The following is a 19,594-nucleotide window of genomic DNA, read 5'->3' as shown; positions in this document are numbered from 1 at the left end:
CAAGGCTGAACTCACATGGCTTGCTTTTTCAAATGTGTTGAAGTGATAATTGTGGCTCATTTGTCAGCACAGAAATGGTCCCAAGAAGATTCCCTCCACAGTTGACATAATAGTGTGACTCTGGCAATAAATACATAAATTTCTGATCCAGTCTGATGGAGCATACAGTAGGCTGCATTTGAGCACACAAAAGTGAAGCAAACCAGACCATACCGTACCGGACCATACCATACCATGCCAGATTGTGAGCGTTTTGAGCACTCTGAATGGAGAAAGGGTGCCTCATGAGTTGTCTTAGGACTTGAGTCAGAGGGGTCATATGTTTTATTGCAACAGAGTCATGAACCTGGTGTGCTGGGATGCTATATAAATACAAGTGTCCCCAACAAAGAGGAATCAACATTTTGTATTTGATGTAGTGCAAGTTATACGCCGCCTTCTCATGCCAACTTTTGCTACGGTACAGTACACTGTTGGAGTACATTGAGAAGTGATCCACTTTTGGCTTGTTATGGTACGGTACGGTACACTACTGGAGTGTTTGAGTGCGAGCATGATATGATATGGTACACTTTTGGAGAGCACTCGAAAGAACCTATAGTTTGCACAATTTACCCCCTGCATTGTAGCAAAGATATTGGTGTGGTGAGTGTTTAACTGCATGACGTTTGTTATCATTCCCAAATTATGATCAAGAGCTTTGAAATTTATGATAGTGATTTTCATGACGGTGTGCATTTTGTAATATCAGAACAGTGATTTTGGGTCTCAAGTATAACTGTAGTTTTGTTACTGTCCACGTTTATGACATCTTAATATAGATGCTAACTTTTGCACAGCTATTTATCGTAGATTTGATACAAGTCATTTCGTACTGTTGTATTAAAGTCATAACCTTGCACTGCCTCTCATGCATCTAATACACCTTGCTCTCAGCAGCACTTGCTTGCTTCTGACAATACTTATTTTATTACAGATGTAGCGACACAGGATAAATATTCTAGGCCAGTCAGTTTATGCCTATTCCTTTTGAATATTTAAATTCAGGACATCTTGCTTATCAGATATAGTGTAGTCGCATGTGACATGCATATACATGGGGTTGAAATTGCTGCTATACTGACCTTGAAAATTGTATGTTTTCTTTTGTGCGGAGAGTTTAGCATAAGGAAAACATCAATGTGTAATTTTGATCTGCTTATGATTGTATTCAAAGTTGAAGGTAGTGGTAGCATAGTAACAAGATAGTGATAATACCTTGTAAAGTGCTGTTGATGCTAGATTTTGAGGGTGTAGTTCTGTTCTTACAAGCTCTCCTTTTTCACAGAAGGCAATTCTAAGGTGAGCACTTCAGCTATTAGTTGAAAGCAAATTGAAAAGAAAACAAAGAATCCCAACACTTTCTTCAGATTTCTTTAGCTCACACATTCTCCTCTGATCAAGGTTTCTAACTGTTGTGTTTCTTTTGTTCATGAAACTCTGGGCATGGATTCAATACTGAGAGTATCATCACTTTGATGCAAGGTGCAATTTTGCCAATTTATAGTGTTCTGGTCTAACCCTGATCCTTTTTTTGAAGATGCGTTTACAGATAGTCATTGCAAGCAGCAAATCAACTGTTAGGTCAGATTAAACGGCAAGCATTCTCATCCTGTTGTTGTCAAAAAACAAAACAGTTATGTAACCTTCCCACAACCCTTTACTGACTATCACCACCCCACACACGGCCCCCTTCCCCCCTCCCCCAACAATTGCTGCACTCCCGTTACCATGACATCAGGAGGCAGGAGAGACGGGATGTACCGCAACAACATGGACTACCGACCCGAGGAGTACGAGGAGTGGGACTACTCCAGGCCCGTCATCGGGAGGCGGCTCTCTCAGGAGAAGGTCCGACGGTCGAGCGGCGAAGGTAGAACGGAATGAAAACACACTCCATCTCCTGTTTTGACTTCCGCCTTCTGCCCTTCCCCGCACCCTCGTCTCTCTAAAAGTCATGCATTGAAATTTCTCTCCATTTTCTCTGAAAGAGATGAATTAATACTCATAGACTATGCACTCTATACTGTAAAAGCTGTTACTTTTTGCGTAGAGATATTTTTGTGAATGAGGAAGTTGCAGACACTTTTGTGAGATGTTGTTTTTTAGCAATTTGACACCAAGACTATCAAAGGTGCACTAGTGCTTGTCTGTTTGCAGTACTTTCTTGTGTTGTTATATCTGCAGCCCAACAGTGATTTGCAAAAGAACTCCTCACGAAAAATAACAGCTTTTACAGTATTTGCTTCTTAACATGCCTGCTTTATTGCATGATATAGTGTGCCGTGTTTTCTAGTTGCAGTGATATTTTGCCATTCTGAAATTTTCACGAGTAGTTCTGCCATTGTTCAGTCAGTGTTTTCTCTCTGTATCACCCTAAAAGAAATGGTAAACTGTATACCTATTTGATCTGTTTTGCAAATGTCTGCAATGTGTGCACCACTTGTGTTTTGTGAGCATGACTTTGTAGAGTGTATGCCCTCTATTTTATGAAATACATGTACTTCCTCGTCTCCTGTGTTTGATCTTGTCTGTGTTTAGAGTTTTGCATCTTGTAATCTTACAAAGTAGCAATGTTGTCAAGAACCCTCCTGGTACAATTGTATTTATGGCTCAGATATGTTAGATGTATATACAATGTATACATATGACTTTGAGGTAGTATAGTGTAGTGCAGTGTAGTGTAGTGTAGTGTAGTGCAGTGTAGTGTAGTGCAGTCTAGTATAGTGTAGTGTTGTGTAGTATTGTGTAGTGCAGTGATTTTGTGTTATGATAAGCTGTGGTGTATTGTGTTGTGCAGTGTCTTCTCTTATCACTGGTAGCAGTACATGCAAACTAGTCTTTAATGTTCAGTATTAAGACTGAATGTTAAGTGAGATTCAACTTAAGTTTTTTAAAGGCACTATGTTTTCAGTACAGGTAAGGAGTGTTCTCCTCTCTGAAGATGCCCTCATGTTTTCCCTATCAGATGTGTAATTGTGCAGTACTGTATTGAAAGTGCTTGAAAAAGAGGAAAAGAAAAATAAGAACGACTGGAAAAAAACAATATTTGGCAAGCACTGAACATGAAAAATTTCTTAAAGGATAAACCAGTTCACAATTAGCAATGGTCTGCAATTACCGCTGAACCAGAAACTTTTCAAAACATGGATTTATCTTTTAATTAGAAGAGCAGTTGAAAACAGCCAAGCAGAGAGTGGTAATTTACATGGAAGTGACACATGTGTATTTGTTGATTTGGATGAAAAGAATACACATTCACCAGTACATTCTGATATGAACCCAGTTCAAACATGAATATCTTAAAACATACGAGCAGTGTATGAAGACCGATCCATTTAAAAAAAAAAAAACCAAACAACAACCTCAGTTACAAGTCAATTTCAAGAGAAGGTCTACAATGACGTTTATCCTACTCATGCTCATGGATCAGGGTGTTGTTTTTTTTTTATAAAGCTGTTCTTAAAGGTAGGAAAGACTTAAAAACGACTGGTGATCAGTTCGTGTGCTGAATTATTGAAATTCTGATAAGTATAGCACGTCAGAACGTATTCCAGTCGTTCCTGAGTTGTTCATAACTTTAAGAAGAGCTTTATGAAACACCTCCCTGGTTGTCCTGGGAACTGGCTTATTCTGTGGCTGCACATTTCTAGCAGTGACTCTGTGTATCATGCTGCTGTGGACTTTTTAACTATATACCTTCATCGTTGTGGTCTGTGTACAGGTGCCCCATTATCTCAGTGTCTTTTTTCTTTCTATAAACTTTGGGACAGGAAAAGTCTTGAATCATGCCAGGGCAAACATCCTGATCACGTTTTTGACTCTCTCGTTCCGAAAAAACATTCATGCTCACGAGCGTGATTCACAGAGTGTTTATCATCGGTGGATAACTTGATTATGAATTCTGCTTAACCTTGGCGGTTATTGTCATCGGCGCATAATTGCCCGAAAATAGTCGGTGGTTGGAGCACCATCTTTCCAATATCCTACACCAATTTCTTATAGTTATGTCAGAGTTCTTGTGGTCCAACGATATATCATGGGAGTACATGTACACATTTATTGTACTGTCATCTCAATTCATGAAAATTTAAGACCAATTTACTTCGAGATTGACTTTGATTCAAGGAAAGGAAGTGTCGGTAAAAGATCAAGCCTAGATCTGAAGACTAATTTGCGTGCAAACAGAAGGTGAAGTGAGCCGCGTACTTTTAATACATTTAGACCTTTTCCTGTCCCGATAATTAGCCTAGCAACCAGTGCAGAGGAGACATTTTGTTTGCCTGTCCTGATATTCAGCCTGGCAACCAGGGCAGAGGAGACATTTTGTTTTGGACAAAAGCAGTGTGTGTGGCCCTTTCACCAAGCTTCCCAAGATTTATACCCAGCATGACCACAACCGTATCACCCTACTGACTCTGAATATCATCATAATTGTCCACGGCATCAAAAGAGTTAAAGGGAGCCTCCCTGTGTCTAACATGAAAGTGGTCATATTTTGTGTAGAGAAGAGAGTGATGGCGATTGACTCATGAAAACCACTGGGACAAAAATTGTTGCAGTTGAACTACATATACACTGCCTTCTTACATGTATATTAGGATACAGTACTTGCATCAGTCCCACATACCAGTATTCAAGTTGGGACTGGGGAGACGACATCACTCATTGCTACACTCTCCAAATTCACGCGAGAAAGTAATGAGCATTTAAGAGGCAATACGTGTAATACATTGTATGCCTGTATTGAAATTTGTTTTGTTCCTAAGTCTAAATTAGGGCCGTTTTCTGTTGTCACATACCATACAGAGAATTGCTCATGATTTTTTTTCCCTCTTTGTTCCCCCAAATAACTCGTATGGTAATGCACTACTTCTCATTGTATTTAATAAAAAACTGAAATTGAATCATATACTTATAAATATGTGGTATACTTTGTATGATATCAGGCGAGATACTTGTATGTATTGCATACTTGTCATTTAGTTTGATCGTTGTGTTTGTGGTCATATTTTTTACTCAGAGAGCATGATCAGTGAGCATTGAAATATATTTTTTCCCTGCAAATAAAACTATCTTGAAAAGTTGATTATGTTGACAAATTGCCCGCATGTTTTGCTCTTTGCAACTTTTCCAGACGTACGCATAGATAGATTAAAAAAAAAAGAACAACAAGAAGCATTTAGAATAGTGTGGTATATATTTTAATGTTATTTGACTCTTTACTTTTCTTCTTTCTTCCATGATTTGGGAAAACTTGCGATGGCTCGTCCGCTGTTCCAGGAAATGAGAGGAAAGATGTTTCACCGCGAGGCACGGCAGATGGTAGGAACGGAGACGCGAGAACCAACAGCATGCAAAGAATAAGAGGCTACGAAGGTGAAATACGACCCCCGTACTCATTCATTTTTCTCACTATAATGTCATTTGAGCTCATCATATCACCGAGTATGTGTGTGTAGTTTTCTCTCCGTAGTAGATCGTGCGATATGTGTCCTGTGTAATACACCTAAATTTTTTTTCTCTCTCTCATCTTGTGAAGTGTAGACTGCATCAAATGACAGTAAGCATATTAGCTGTTGTTCAAGACTTGAGGTAATTATTGAGTATTAGGACATTGGAGATACACATTTAATCAAGTTGTGATTTTAGTACCTGGTACCACGTGAACCTTTCAGCAGGTTACACTAGAGTGTGATGAGCATCCAGCTGATCAAGTTGGACTATTATTGACAAGCTCCACATAATTGATCCAAGACTTTGGGATAATGTTCATTTTTATCTGGAACAAATTGTCACAATGAAGTATCTTCTGCAATCTTCGTGTTTGACATGATACAGGAATCATATTTATTCTGAGAGAATACTGACTGTTATTTCCAGAATATGGTTGAGTGAAATAATGAAAGAAAAGTATAGCAAAAACCAATAAAAAACAAACTGCAAGCCCCCTGACAGCTAGTATGCTTGCTATTTAAGTGATGGTCGTAGTTTTAATGCTACTTTCTCATGTGTTGTGTGTTTGTGTCTGTGTGTGTCGAGTTTTCTTAGTGAATGTGCTCTTGATTGTGCTTCGTTAGTCATCCATGCCTATGTATACGCTTTTCTACCTGTTTCATGTCACTTCCAATTCGCAAAGTTCACCCTGTTTTCTCGCCCCCCCCTTCTACGCGGTTTACATTAGCTGCCCATGAGAATGTTTTGTTCAGCTCTTAGTCACCTTAATAACCTGCAAATTAGCCTGGCTTCCAGGCTTCGAGCTGTTTTCTCAAACTTGTACCATTTCTACTTGCAAATAAGTAAACCAGCCTGGACAGAGACTATCTCATTGTGTACCAAGCATCTTGGTGTACATCAGGGACATGCCCTCCCTTTTGAATTACATGAAGGGTGTAGTCTAAACTCCAGACTGATTTCTGATGCAACTGAATGAGTATGTTCAAGTTATGATGATGCAGCCTTTAGCCTAGATGCTAGACTATAAAGTAGTACACCACTGCTGTTCAGTGTCCTTACACTATGTCTCAATCTGAGGTTCTCCAGCGAATAGTGTGTCATCGCCATTGAAGGGGAATGAGTTATTCTGCCGGAAATTGTCCCACCTTTCGCAGGAAGTGCGCTCGAACTCACCATTGCAAAATTGATTCTTGCCAAAAAAATGTGAAACTCCGTATATTTTAAAGCATGGTAAACAATTGCCACACCCCCTATACGTGGTCTCTTCCCCCAACAAGTTCCCCTTCTACTACCACCACCACCACCCCATCCATTACAATATGACGAAGTTGTCGTGAGCGCTGTCATTCATGTACAATGCAAAGTGCCTACTTCCTCTGTGAAATGATTAGGCAGTTGATGATTATTCAGAAGGTCAATTTAACAAGAATTGTGCACTCTTTTCCCCCCTTTCTTAAAAACAAATGATGCTCAAAATTTACCATGCTCAAAAAGCCCCAAATACTATCTTTGCTTGAATGGGTGCAGCTTTGCCATAATTGGCCTGTGAAGCTTCTGCCACTGTTTCATCTATGGAATATCCTCAGGATATGTTGTTGGGAGAACAAATTAATGATAGTGCATGATAATTGACCAATCAGATTGCAGAGATTCTAATGCCCATTTTATAATGACCAACTAAAGCGAGATGCAGTGACCGCTGGCATGATTGGCAGAATCACAGATTGTGATACAACTGTAGGCATATATCTTTAAATAGTGAGTTCATAATAACTTGTTATTACTAATTAAAAAAAAAAAAAATCTGATATAAATTCAGAATTCAGAGCTTTGTGCATTAAGTTTTACCGACAGCGCTTTTTGATATAATTTGGGAAGGCAAAATTGTATCAGTGAAGACCATGCTTCCCCTTGAAATCAGTGAAATGAAGTGTGGTCTCGCCACGACACATGGTGGGGACTGTCTTGTCTGAATGGAGTCTGCCTTATTTCCTTCAGCAGCAGTGTCTGAAACACATTAATCATTTTGCTGGGAGTGTATAAACCCAGTTTCAGAACACAGCCTGGAGCACATGCTATGCACAGTTTTCCCATGTTGCAATTGGCAGCTAATCTATTAACATTGATGTGAAATTATGTGACATCGCAGTGTTTTGTTATCTTAATTTCATATTTTCATCAAATACACTTTTGCTGCAACTAATTGACAAATCGTACACTTTTGCTGTATCACATTTTGTTACTAACCATGGAAACAATAACATAGAATTATAATAGCCATGTATGCTGTTAGATGTTGTACTTTTTTTAATCCTGCATGTACATGAATATCAAAATTATTGTTGTTGCAGGTTGAGTACTATCTGTCTCATTTATTTTGCTAATATTAGTGTTAGAAAAAGTTATGTTTTAGAACAATGTTTGACCTTCTATCATCATTAGTTGTGCTCACACTAGAAAACAATGCTATATTATTTCCATTCTTCATCCCAATCCAGTCAGTAATGTTGCAGTGTTTAAAATGTTATGACCCCATGCAATAATTGTAAGCACCGGTATGAATGCAACAATATTTATGTGTTTGCTTGATATTTTATTTCGTATTTATAGCTGTTCCATCTAACCTCTCCCATTATGTGTGTGTATTTGTTTGTCTGTTGTGTGCACCTATATGTATGCGTGTGTTTGTGTGTGTATGTACAGTAGACGGCTTGAAAGTTAATGGACTGCATAGAAGACATTCAGAGGCACGAAACGGGGAGTACAAAGCGCCCCCTAAGGCTCTGATCAGACGCAGTCCCTCTCTGGACACCCCTCAGAGAACGCAGTCCGCAGGTAGCTAGCTCTCAGAACTAACATTACAAGTATCACTTTTAACCCCTAACATGCTAACACCCACATAATACTGTCTCTGCTCTCTAGTAATACCCAATCATGGGAACCATGGGATTGGTGATTGGGACACTAATGGCTGGAATTCCTACACAGGACATACAGCACTCTTTTCTTTGAATGAATAATTATCTACTAATGAGGGTGGGGCATGCATCCTGGTTTTGTCCTTGGTGTTGTTTCTACATCAAAGAGTGAGGTGACACTAAGGGGTGAGAAAATACCAGTTGCATGTCCAGTTTGTCCACCCACTGTTCCTGCTATGTGGGATGTGGGTATTGTTAAAATCCTTGCACATTTGTCATTGTAAGTCATCCCTGATTTGAAGGGTGATGTAATGGTCAAGAACCCCCCCCCCCCAAAAAAAAAAAAAAAAAAAAATAGAAAAAATGCAATTTTTTTAGATAGATTTTTTTTTTTTTAGTTAGAAATGCATACATGCAGAGAATAAAAAGGTGAGGTCAATCTAGTGGTGTAGTCATGTGTGCAAGGAACTCACCACTTAGTGTGATGTTTTTAACAGTACTTCTTTGCTAACACTGTTGATTTGCCTGCTTCTACAGAAGGGATGATGATGGTTGTATGTGTTTTTTCCTGTGATACGTCAGAAATCGGGAGAAATGATGAATGTACTACCTGGTGAAGAATGTATCTCAATCTTATTTATGTCACATGATAAAAACTCTGTGAAACAGGAGGACTGCATGTTTATTTTTTTTTTTGTTGTGATTTTAGGATCTCCTAGCCGGCTAGGAAGATATGGTGGTAGTCCAAAGAAGCGTGTTCAAGGTATTCTTCAGTCAGTTATTCAATTACTTCATACCCAATACCAAGCAAACTCATCCTAACTTGACAAACCCATGCTGTAAATTATTTGCCACATTACTCACAAAAAAAAAAAGAAAGAAAAGAAAATCATACTATGCAAGAAACCATGCTAGTGTACCCCCCCCAAAAAAAAAAAACCAACAAAAAACAGCCATGCAATTTAAAGAAATGAACCCATAATGCACCAATTCATTGAAATCAAGTTGTGCAATAAAACCATCAAAGTTACTTGGCTTATAAACAAATCTTAAAAGCTACATACCTCTTGAATTTTTGAGATTGTGAAAAAAAAAACAAGAACGAAAAGCAGAATGGCTTTCTTGGCTCTTTGCAAATGTGGAATTAAAGTTATGTGCTCTTGCAATGCATCATGCAGTGTCAAACAGGAAAAAAACAAACAAACAAAAACCCACCCGAAAACAAGCACCTCATCTGCCAGTTATTCTTTGTATTAAGTTTTACTCATTAGAACCTTCAATCCATACCCATCTTGTAACGCAGGCTAACTTCTTGTCCCCCATCCGAGACTTACCATTTTTTTCTTTCAAACGTAACGAAGAACTGATGGATGATAAGAATGCTTCCCCTATGACAGGGTTGGAGGTGAATATTCAAATTTAGCAAGACGTGTGTTATGGAGGCAACTAAAGAAGTAAATGGAAACCTGCATTCCCTCCGCGACAAGAATGTGTCAGTTTGGACAATTTCTTAAATAAAGAGCAATCACAACTTTTTACCACTAAATGATTCTATATACAATTATTTTGTCATTTCATGACAATCATGGATATGTTTTTCATATTACTGAAGATTTACCAATATAAGCCCACATCATAAAAATGTTCTTCGCATTGTGTTTTCACTCATATATTTTACACAAGTTGCATGCCATGTACCCCATATCAAACATAATTGCAACATATTTACCTTTTTATTTGTTCCCACAAATTACAACCAAAACATGTCTGCACATTCATCCTTGATTATTTATCTATCACTTTTGGCAGCAATAATGTTTTATGGTAAAAATTAAATGTCCTGTTAAGTACACTTGTACATGCTCTGAAAATGAAACAAGCCTGGTAACCAATTGCCTCACTGTTGCTTCAAGGTAGAATTTAAGTGTATTGTGCATTTTTTTTTTTGCCCTTGATTTTTTTATCATCCCCCATTTGAGGCAGCAAAATTTTTTCATAGTGCAAAGTTGTGTTAAGACATGTTTCACGAGAGAAAATGGGGCTTTGCATTAAATGGAGGTAGTTAACAAACGCCTCCTCCCAAGAGTGGACGTCCAGCTTTCTGTGAGCCTATAATTAGCCCGACTGTCTTCCTTCCACCAGGAGAAATGAGATTATCAGCATCTCGGCAAACATGACCGCCATCTCGCCACCTTAATTAACACCATGGCACCCTTGAGTGTGTTGAGGATGCAGGGGTGTATTGCCTCTTTTCTCAAATCCATCTCCTTGAATGTTTCCATTTCCCCCCTTTATTTCCCCCTCCCCCTCCCCCTTTTCCACTCGTATCTAAAGATGCCTTCTTTTCAGCTTAGTCATGCGAGGAGGAAGCTTTTGTTATTTTTGCCTGTAGGTAGGAGCAATTATTCACTTAAATTTTTATTTCTCTAATGGATTAATGATATATTTCTTGATGTTATTGTTGGAGTCCATGCAAATTTGTCACAAATCCCTCTGCTCTTCTGCAAGCTTTCTCATTAGATTCCCCAATGTGCATATTAATGCTTCTTGTCATCAAAGTTTGGGGTTTTTTTTTTGTTTTGTTTTTGTCGTCAAAGGGCTTGAATGAACAAATACTTTGAATATTAACATATGTGCAAATTTAGGGTATTATTCAAGGAATTTTCAGTGAATCATTATATACTGCCCTGTTGTGGGGTGTTTATTTTGAACAATTTTCGTATCATATGAGTGAAAAAACAGTCTGTAGGCACTTTATGCAGGGATTGCCTGGGTGATACTATATTTCTCATGATTGCAAGTCAGCCATTTTGTACTGCTTCAGTTTTGCCTTTACTCTTATACATGAATCCTCATTATAGTGTCATAACAAATGGAATAGAATATCCCTACACATCCCTTAAACACTACGTAAATTTGTCAACATGTTAAAAGAAGGAAGACTGAAAAGAGAAAATATTTCAACTAGAGATATCCATATTTTTTATGTGAGCCCTCCAAGGGAATTGTAAATGACGTCTGTGTTTGGGAGAGTAATCATTGTGAGTGTTTTCTCATGGGATACTTGTTTGGAAAACCAACAACCCTAAACATAATCTCTGACATCTTTTGTGAGGTAAGGAGAGGTTTTTCTGTAGGGCCTACTTGAGTTTTCTCGACATGCCAAATGCAGGCTGTTATCTCGGTGAGCGGATACGGAAATCTCAGATGTGGCAATGACTGTAAAGACATGTTTTGCGTGAATCGGGGGGATTAAACATTGCACGCAGTCCATTCCGGGATCACCCACTCTAGACGACACGGCGACGCACCCGGCCATTCTCTGTGGGCGCGCTCATGCCACTGTTCATTAGCAAGGTGACCACGGCGACGGGACGGGACAGAGGAACATCCCAGAAGTAATTCATTATCTCGGACAGATTGCCTCTTCCCCCTGCTGCCCATTAGGGTGTGAAAACTCTAGCCTCTTGCTTGGCAACTCTTTATTCAGATGGCTAAACTGGGGGGAGTGGGGGAGGGGGGTTGAGGGGAGTGGGGGTGGGGGGATATCAGAGATCCATTGACAGGGAAGCAGATTGTGCAGCTCATTATCCGGTATCTGTAATTGGCTACGAATACGTATCACAGACAGACTGGTAGTTAGGGTGCTGGAGGGTACAGAAGGAAAAAATGGATGCAGGGGACATGGTGATACATATTAAATTATGATACTTTTAGGACATTGACAAGAATGATGTGAAAAATACATTATGTAATGTGAAAAATACATTATGTAAATGATAATAAACATAAGATATTCAAGCTGAGTTTCTTCTCTTATAACAAGAGGTCCTGGACATCAATTTTATTTGAATTTTCTTTTGATATGGCAGTTTTAAAATGAAATTTAACTCTCCAATGCCCCTTTATTTTGGCTTCTGAATATCGTATCCGGCTTTTAAATGAATGCTGAATGCAAAATTGAACTTTGCAATGAAAAAACTTAAATCTGGTCTGGAAGTGACAGACTAGGGCACATGGAAGTGTACACCTGTGCGGTTTGGGATGCTTATTCATTCGTGAGAAGACGACCCTATGTTCAAGGTGAGCACCCCCTCAGTGGGTGAGCCGGAAATGCTCAGCTGTCAGTGGTCAAGAAGGGACAGTAGGTGGCAGAAGATCAACAGCCCCCCCCCCCCCCGAAAAAAACAAACAAAAAACAACAGCACACAAACAAATATAAAGCAGACATTCAAAACATACATTTTGACTGAGCTTTTGCTGCGTGTTTTGGTCCCTTGCTCATGTGTTGAGAGACAAGTATTGCAAAATTGATATTATGGAAGCCAGTAGAGAAACAATAAGACATAGAAATATAATATGTATTTGTCATAGACAATTATGTAGTGCAGTACGAGAGGGTATCAAAATCGTGTTTTATGTATACAGATGGTAGCCTTTTTGGGGGGTGTGACATCTGTTTGTATTTTATTGGCTTTCAGTAGATACTGAAAAGAACCTAGTAAAATGATAGAAAGGAATGTGTTTGATTAAATGATTATGTATTTCCTCCCTACCTAACACCGCCCCCAACGAAAAAAAAAAAAAAAAAAAGAGGAGGAAAAAGGCTCTCCTGTGTGGTCCTTGGAATGTTATAAATCTTTGAGTATGAAGAATGACATGAAACATTGCAAATGAAGTACTGTTCATGTGATGTAAAAGGGTCGTCCCACAGCTGTCTTGAGGTAATGCTGCTATGAAACAAAGGGAGCAAGTATAGCACAGTAGGACAGATTGAAGGTCACGGAGTTCCAGACAGATCAGGTTGTGAGGTTAGCTGGTAATAGGTGGGCAGGAAGCCGCAGAATCTCAACACCAATGACCTCATTTTCTTTCTTTCTTTCTTTTTTTCTCTTCCAAAGAATGAGTTCCGTATTCACATGACTAATGTGTTTCTAAATGTCATATTGTTAATTGGAGGAGATTGGGGTTTGGGAGGGGTTTGGATTGGGTATGTGGTTGAGTAGTGCTGGTTAGATAAAATTGCCACATGGGAGAGGTAGAACTGTATGTGGAGATTGGATTGTGCTATCCTTGTATTACTTCCAAGATTTTGTGAATACTGGTAGTAATGGAAAAAAAAGTTGTATTTCCAAATTCTGCCTTATGAGATGTTGCTCTTTATGTTGCATCTATTCAGATGGTAGAAATTACTGGGCCACAATAATTTTTTTGAGTTGGTCCATTGCTGACATTCCAAGTATAGTCAGTTTGAAACAATAATCAAATGGCATGCATACTTCATTACAGAATATAAAGCATATTTGGCAGAAATATATATATTTTTTTCTGTAGTACCACCTAATTTGATAGTGATGTAGTGCACAGTGTTATTTGATGAGGGGATATCATGTAAATGTGCTGTGGGAATCCCTACCTTTGGTATTCAGTCATACTCAACCGCCTAATACATCTCATACTGCTGCAAGTGACCTTTGAGGTAAAAGGTGTGACCCTCACACGTCCACTTGAACAAGACTACGTCAGTATCATGATGATAATGTGGCATGCAGAAGGTTAAAAACCACTGGAGGAAAAAACCAACAATCTTATTATCAATGAATTAGTGCAAGGTCAAACACAAAGACTTTTGCTGACTGGTGCGATCAAGAAGGGTTTGGCACGTCTGAACTTTGGCGGCTGTCAAAAGTACTCATAGGCGGTTACACACAGTGTAAGCTATAAAGTTCATCACCAGACTTCAAGAACTCACTGCCGCTGATATAAAATTTGACCTTGTGTGGGAACGCATGTTAATCACCATTCATACACCCCTTTTGTTTTCCTTGTTCAAACAAAGAACTGATAGAGTTAATTAGAGCGAGCAGCAGAAATGAAAAGATAGGTTTGAGCATTCGAATGACTTCCGCTGCCGTAAGCTCCATGTTTGTGCCACCCACTCCCACACCACCCACACTTTCTGAGTTCTTTGGAGAAACCAGTTAAAAGAAACACCTTACATTGTAGTTTGCTTGGTGAAGCATGACTCAACAAACCTGCAATTGGCCTGTGTTAAGATACTGACATTCCAGTGCAAATGATGAACATGACATTGATATACAGGTAGTTCTAATTATCCTTTTGGCAATAATACATTTGAAAAAGAAGATAATAAGAACAACATGAAAAGAAAATGATTAGCATGAAATAAAGAAGAATAACAAAATATAAAGTATCATTTCTCCTCCACACTGTAGGTGTCAGTTTTAATGTCCTGTTCTTGTTGAACATCTATTAATGTAACATTGTGTGTTTCCTGTCTCATCTCTCATACACCCTCCAATTGCCCGTCATCCCCATACAGCATGCCAGCTGCCTGATTGCCCAATCGCTAGGTGCTCGTTAGCTTGTTCTGTGCATGATTTCAAGCTGTGTTGATGTACCGCATGAAGGCAGTCATGTTATATACTGTAAATGCCACATTGTACACAGACAGAATTGTCGTCTGTGAAATTTGTCATTTTGTATTATATGAATACACAATTCAATGGTCCATTATCCATATCATTTTTTCCGATATATATGTTTGGGAGACATACTTTTGATGGAAGATGATGTATTACTACAAATACTCAGAAAAGGAAAGGAAAGAAACAGATAGAGGTTAAGAAATGTAAACAAACAGAACAAAGACAGAGTTAATGAAGTGCCATCTGTAAAGTTAATGCAATTTGCATATGTCGATGAATTGTGCATGACCAAAAAATTGGATGAGATTTTCCCCTGTCTGTCTGAGATGTGTGGCGACGTATTGAGGCTTGCAAGCGCCAAGAAAGATTCCGAACATGCCCAGTGTCTTTTTATGAATCACGATCATAGTAGTTATGATGAAAGTTTTATCATCCGTGGGGTGTAGGGAGGAGAGAGAGGGAGAGAGAGTCATACAGTCTGTGCTGGTCTTTCCCGTATGTCGTTAATCAGACGTTTCCACCAAACACAGACCCTCAGTCGTTTGGCAAACCGTTTTATGCAGGCGTGAAGTTTGGATCCTGTGAAGTTCGGACACATGTAGATGCGTCATGCTTTTGTTTAAAAAAACAACAACAAAAACAACCCTGACAGTGCAAAAAAAATTAAAATATCAAAGTCATCATTCTCTTTTCTCCCCCTCTCTCTATTTGTACCTCTGTAAAGAGAAGTTTATGTCCAGGGAAAATCTATGGCGGCAGATGTGAAATGTTGGAGTAATGACAGATTATGCTCATTGGAAAGAATACAGAGAGAAATGGAAACTCTTAAAAACAGTGGCAATGACAGAGTGTTGTTGTTTGTTGTTGTTTTGTCATTTCTGATATTAGGCCCGTTCACACACAAGGGAAAAAGTGCAATTTAAAAATCGATTTTCTTATCGCGATCAAAATTTCGAAATTTTTTCCAGTGTGGACAGAAAAATCTCACTAATTACCGCGATCCTTATCGCGATCCAACTCGCACTATTAGTGCGATTTTTCAGAATAATCGCGATTATTTTGCCAAGCGTCGTGTGTGTGAGCGTGATCGAGATTCGGAAATCGGTATTTTTAATCCCATCGTTCGTAGCGCGTGCGAAACTCTATTGGGACTGCGGGGTCAGTCTTCGCGTTTCGCGCATGCGCAGTTTGGCCACTGATCGTTCTTTCCTTGATGCGAAGTGCGATTTTTCCCTGTGTATGAACGGTCGAAAAAAAAAATCGAAATTTGGATCGCGATTGAAATTTCCATTTTCGTTGTTTGTGAACGGGCCTATTATGTAGCTTTCTACACAGTGATCAGATATAAATTATTTCGTAAATGTCCCCCCAAAGAGGCTCTCTCTAAATTAGGGGAGAAAATGGGGGAGGGGTATGCCCTGTATTTCAAATAAGTTGTCAAGCAAACTGTTGGTTTATGGAGTAGAGTTGATTATTGTTTGAACACAGCATGAAGTGTGGGTACTGTGTAAATATTCTTTCTAGTAATGTACTATTTTCAATGTCTCTAATGCTGGCATTTCAGTGTACTAGAAGAATAGATCCCCCCAATGTATTCCTTTTAGAGAGGACCCTTAATCATATGTCTCACATGCTTTACATGTTCATTTGACTAATCTCACATTCTCCATTGTTCCATTATCCATTTGCCACCCCCTTTTCACCTCATCCCCACCACCTCTGGTCACCTCTGATATATGACCTTTGACATATGACCTTTGACACACCTCACGACTCTTCTCCATCACTATTTCTTCTATATCTAACCCTACACTCCATTCTACCCACTCCTTCACTTAAAAAAAAAAAAAAAAATCCCCCCGTGAAAAAAAAAAATCCCCCTTGAAAAAAAAAATGGGAAAAAATGCTTTGAAATGCAGGAGATCCGCGTAGATATAGTTATAGCCCGGGTGCCAGACTTGGTTACGATCGCATGCTTAGCAATGAGGAGGATGAGAATGAGGAGGAGGAGGCTCTTGACTTCATGTCGGAGCTACAAAGGCCTACCAACTTCATGGGTAAGTCGGTTGGAAGGCAACGAACGGCAAGCACCGTGCTTTTGATGACTCCGGTACCCCCCTTCCCTGTCTAACCCCGTCTGGTTTGGACCGGGTCACTGCTCTTTCTCTTCCTAAAAAAACGAATGCAAATTATGCAATTTGTGCAGTAAATCAAACTCGACTTGAATTTTGCCTAACTCTTAACTGCAAATTGTTATGTTGTTGAGGTGAATGACACATTGCCGTTTTCACATAACCCTACAACTGCAAAGCAGTAGATTTGTGAATAAAAAAAAAAAAAAAGAAGCTCTAACTAGCCCTGCCATATTTATTTAACCCTAACATGCAGGTGAATTGGTTTTCAACTTCATTCATTCACCCCTTGTATCCCTACTTTTGGTGCAACAGATGGTTCTAGTATAATAACATGCATTTCCTCTCCCTCATAAATCTCTTTGAAGTGAATATATTAATGTCATGTGCTCATGAAACGTAAATGATTCTTTTTCCACTAATGTTTTCCATTTGAACTTGTGCAGAAATTTCTTGGAAAGATTAATAATCTCACACAAATGTTTTCACCATTTGCCACTACTCACACGGCTTGCATTTTGCTCCATTAGCATAGCTTGAGCATGAATTGCATATGATCTAACCCCCATGAAACTGTTCAACTTTCTCTACAAGACACGGAATTCTGCATTAAGCATTATATATTTAATGTCATTTGCAAATAATCCCGTAAGTGATGGATATAATGTACTAGTATTCATTGTATTGATTGAAATAGGTAAGACTTGGTCATGAAGTCTTTCTGTATTTTGTTTTGTTTGTTTGTTTGTTTGTTTGCTTTGTGAAGATTTTTTTGAGGGCTAATAGTACATAATCAAATTTTAAAGGTATTGCCAGGAAATGTACTTTTTCAAGGGAGGTAAATATGGACTAGGTATTTTTGATAACAGTACATCCCTGTTAAATCACTCTAAAATTGTCATGCAAATACCAGAAATATGAAAGCTTTACTACTCTGTTTCTGATCGTATGGGTACTGCTTTTCTTTTTCTAGCTTTTGTACCCTGTTTCAAGAAACATGTCTTTGTGGAAATATTTCACATCAAATTGAGAAGCTGACAATAACAATTAAATGTGCAACGTGCCGATAAAGGCATAATTGGGGTATAAGAACAAAGAAACTGTTCCAAAATGTAAACTGTTCATATAGCAAAAGGATTCTTACATTGCTTGGTGCATGTCATTGATTGGATCAGGGTCCTTTATTGATGAACAGAGCTGATATTGATTTAAGACTGGTATAAAAAGTTCACTGGTGGCTGACCGTGTACTAAATCAGTGAGTATACCCGTCTGCAAGTCTGTAGCAATTTTGAGGTAGTAGTGTTTCATGGGCAATTGTAAGCACATTTTGGCAAGTTAGTACTGTTGATATAAGTCATATAGAACTTACTTTCAAATGTTGATTTACATATCTGATCAGGCAGATACATATGTAATCATAAGATGACATTTGCCATGGCAATCCAGTAGTACGAAAGTAAAATTATGAAGACCATCCTAGAAGTGAATGCATTTTGAGATTCCTTTTGAACTTTTTTTTTTCCGAACTCGGTTTCCAGCTGAGAAGCAGCCAGGTCACAGAGGCAGCATGCCCAATCTGAATCGCACCTTTGTCGTCCAGCCGCCGCCCCCGGCTCCAACCCCCTGCACCCCGCCCCAGACCCCCAGCAGCAGCGAGAACCACCACCCACATCAGGGCATGGAGAGTGGTGGGGAGTCCAGCCGCCTCAAGCAGCCTAGCAGCATTCCGGTCAACAGGTGAGGAGGGGAACACCCCTATTCAAACACACAGATGGCTCTCTGGTTGTGGAAAGAACTCAGTTGTCAGACATGGTGGTCTTTAGAACTAATACAAGCTGCAAAGAGTGGAATCTGGCATTTACAATGAAACTACAAGTGCTAAGTTGCAAGACATGCAAATTATGTCTTCCTCGACAACTTTGTATTGTGATTTAGATTTGAGGAAATATCAAGCCATTGTTGAGGTATGTAGAACCTAATTATAACCTGCAGACTTCAGTAAAACCCCAAAGAAATCTCCAAAGTGGCTGTATCTCTAAGTAGAGGAAATGTCTGTAATTCTTGATAATTTCTTGACAAATTATATTTAATTGTAAGGAGGTTGATGATCTGTGCATGTTATTTGGTGGAAGAGAGAGTAAGTTTTAGTAGAGTATGTCCTGATACTTTGTTGCACTGAAAATGATTGCAACTCCACTTGTACTGCTCTGACGAAAAATGATTGCGAGTGGATTGTGTGACAATTTTGCAGAGCGCCCTCTCCCAGGACGTTGAAGCAGCCATCACCCACCAAGCTGAGAGGGGCGTCGCCCCATCGGAGCAGTGGCATTCCAGTCCGAGCCAGCCAGGTGGAGAGAAGCCAGATCCCGAGGCCTCGGTCCGCCATCATCCCCAAGAGCGGCATACCAGCTCCGGCGAGCAAGGGGTGAGTTACAATACTTTGGAGGAGCTTTCAACCAAACTGACAATGTTCCTATAGTAATGCCCAATAATCTGCATGGAGGAGAGGGAGGAGAGGGAGGAGGAGGGGTGGAGGAGGGGGAGGGGGTGGAGGAGGAGGAGGGGTTGGAGGAGGGGGAGGAGGAGGTGGAGAAGGA

The 19,594-nt window shown here is 39.3% G+C and overlaps 1 protein-coding gene across 2 annotated transcripts in view; it reads left to right on the top strand.

Annotated features, from left to right (window-relative positions):
• Positions 1–19,594, top strand: part of LOC140234616 (uncharacterized) — a 45,075-nt gene that overhangs the window by 22,276 nt on the left and 3,205 nt on the right. Inside the window, exons 6-12 of one of the 2 annotated variants that reach the window (XM_072314642.1) lie at positions 1,781–1,912; positions 5,323–5,418; positions 8,200–8,331; positions 9,124–9,177; positions 16,783–16,920; positions 18,536–18,734; positions 19,249–19,422. In XM_072314642.1, coding sequence (XP_072170743.1) covers positions 1,781–1,912; positions 5,323–5,418; positions 8,200–8,331; positions 9,124–9,177; positions 16,783–16,920; positions 18,536–18,734; positions 19,249–19,422 — 925 coding nt within the window. The remainder of the gene's footprint in view (positions 1–1,780; positions 1,913–5,322; positions 5,419–8,199; positions 8,332–9,123; positions 9,178–16,782; positions 16,921–18,535; positions 18,735–19,248; positions 19,423–19,594) is intronic. The other variant, XM_072314641.1, reaches the window with a different exon arrangement.

Source organism: Diadema setosum, chromosome 11 (genome assembly GCF_964275005.1).
Source record: "Diadema setosum chromosome 11, eeDiaSeto1, whole genome shotgun sequence".
Lineage (NCBI taxonomy): Eukaryota > Metazoa > Echinodermata > Echinoidea > Diadematoida > Diadematidae > Diadema > Diadema setosum.
Note: the sequence above shows the minus strand (reverse complement) of the source record. Positions and strands in the feature narration are given on the sequence as shown.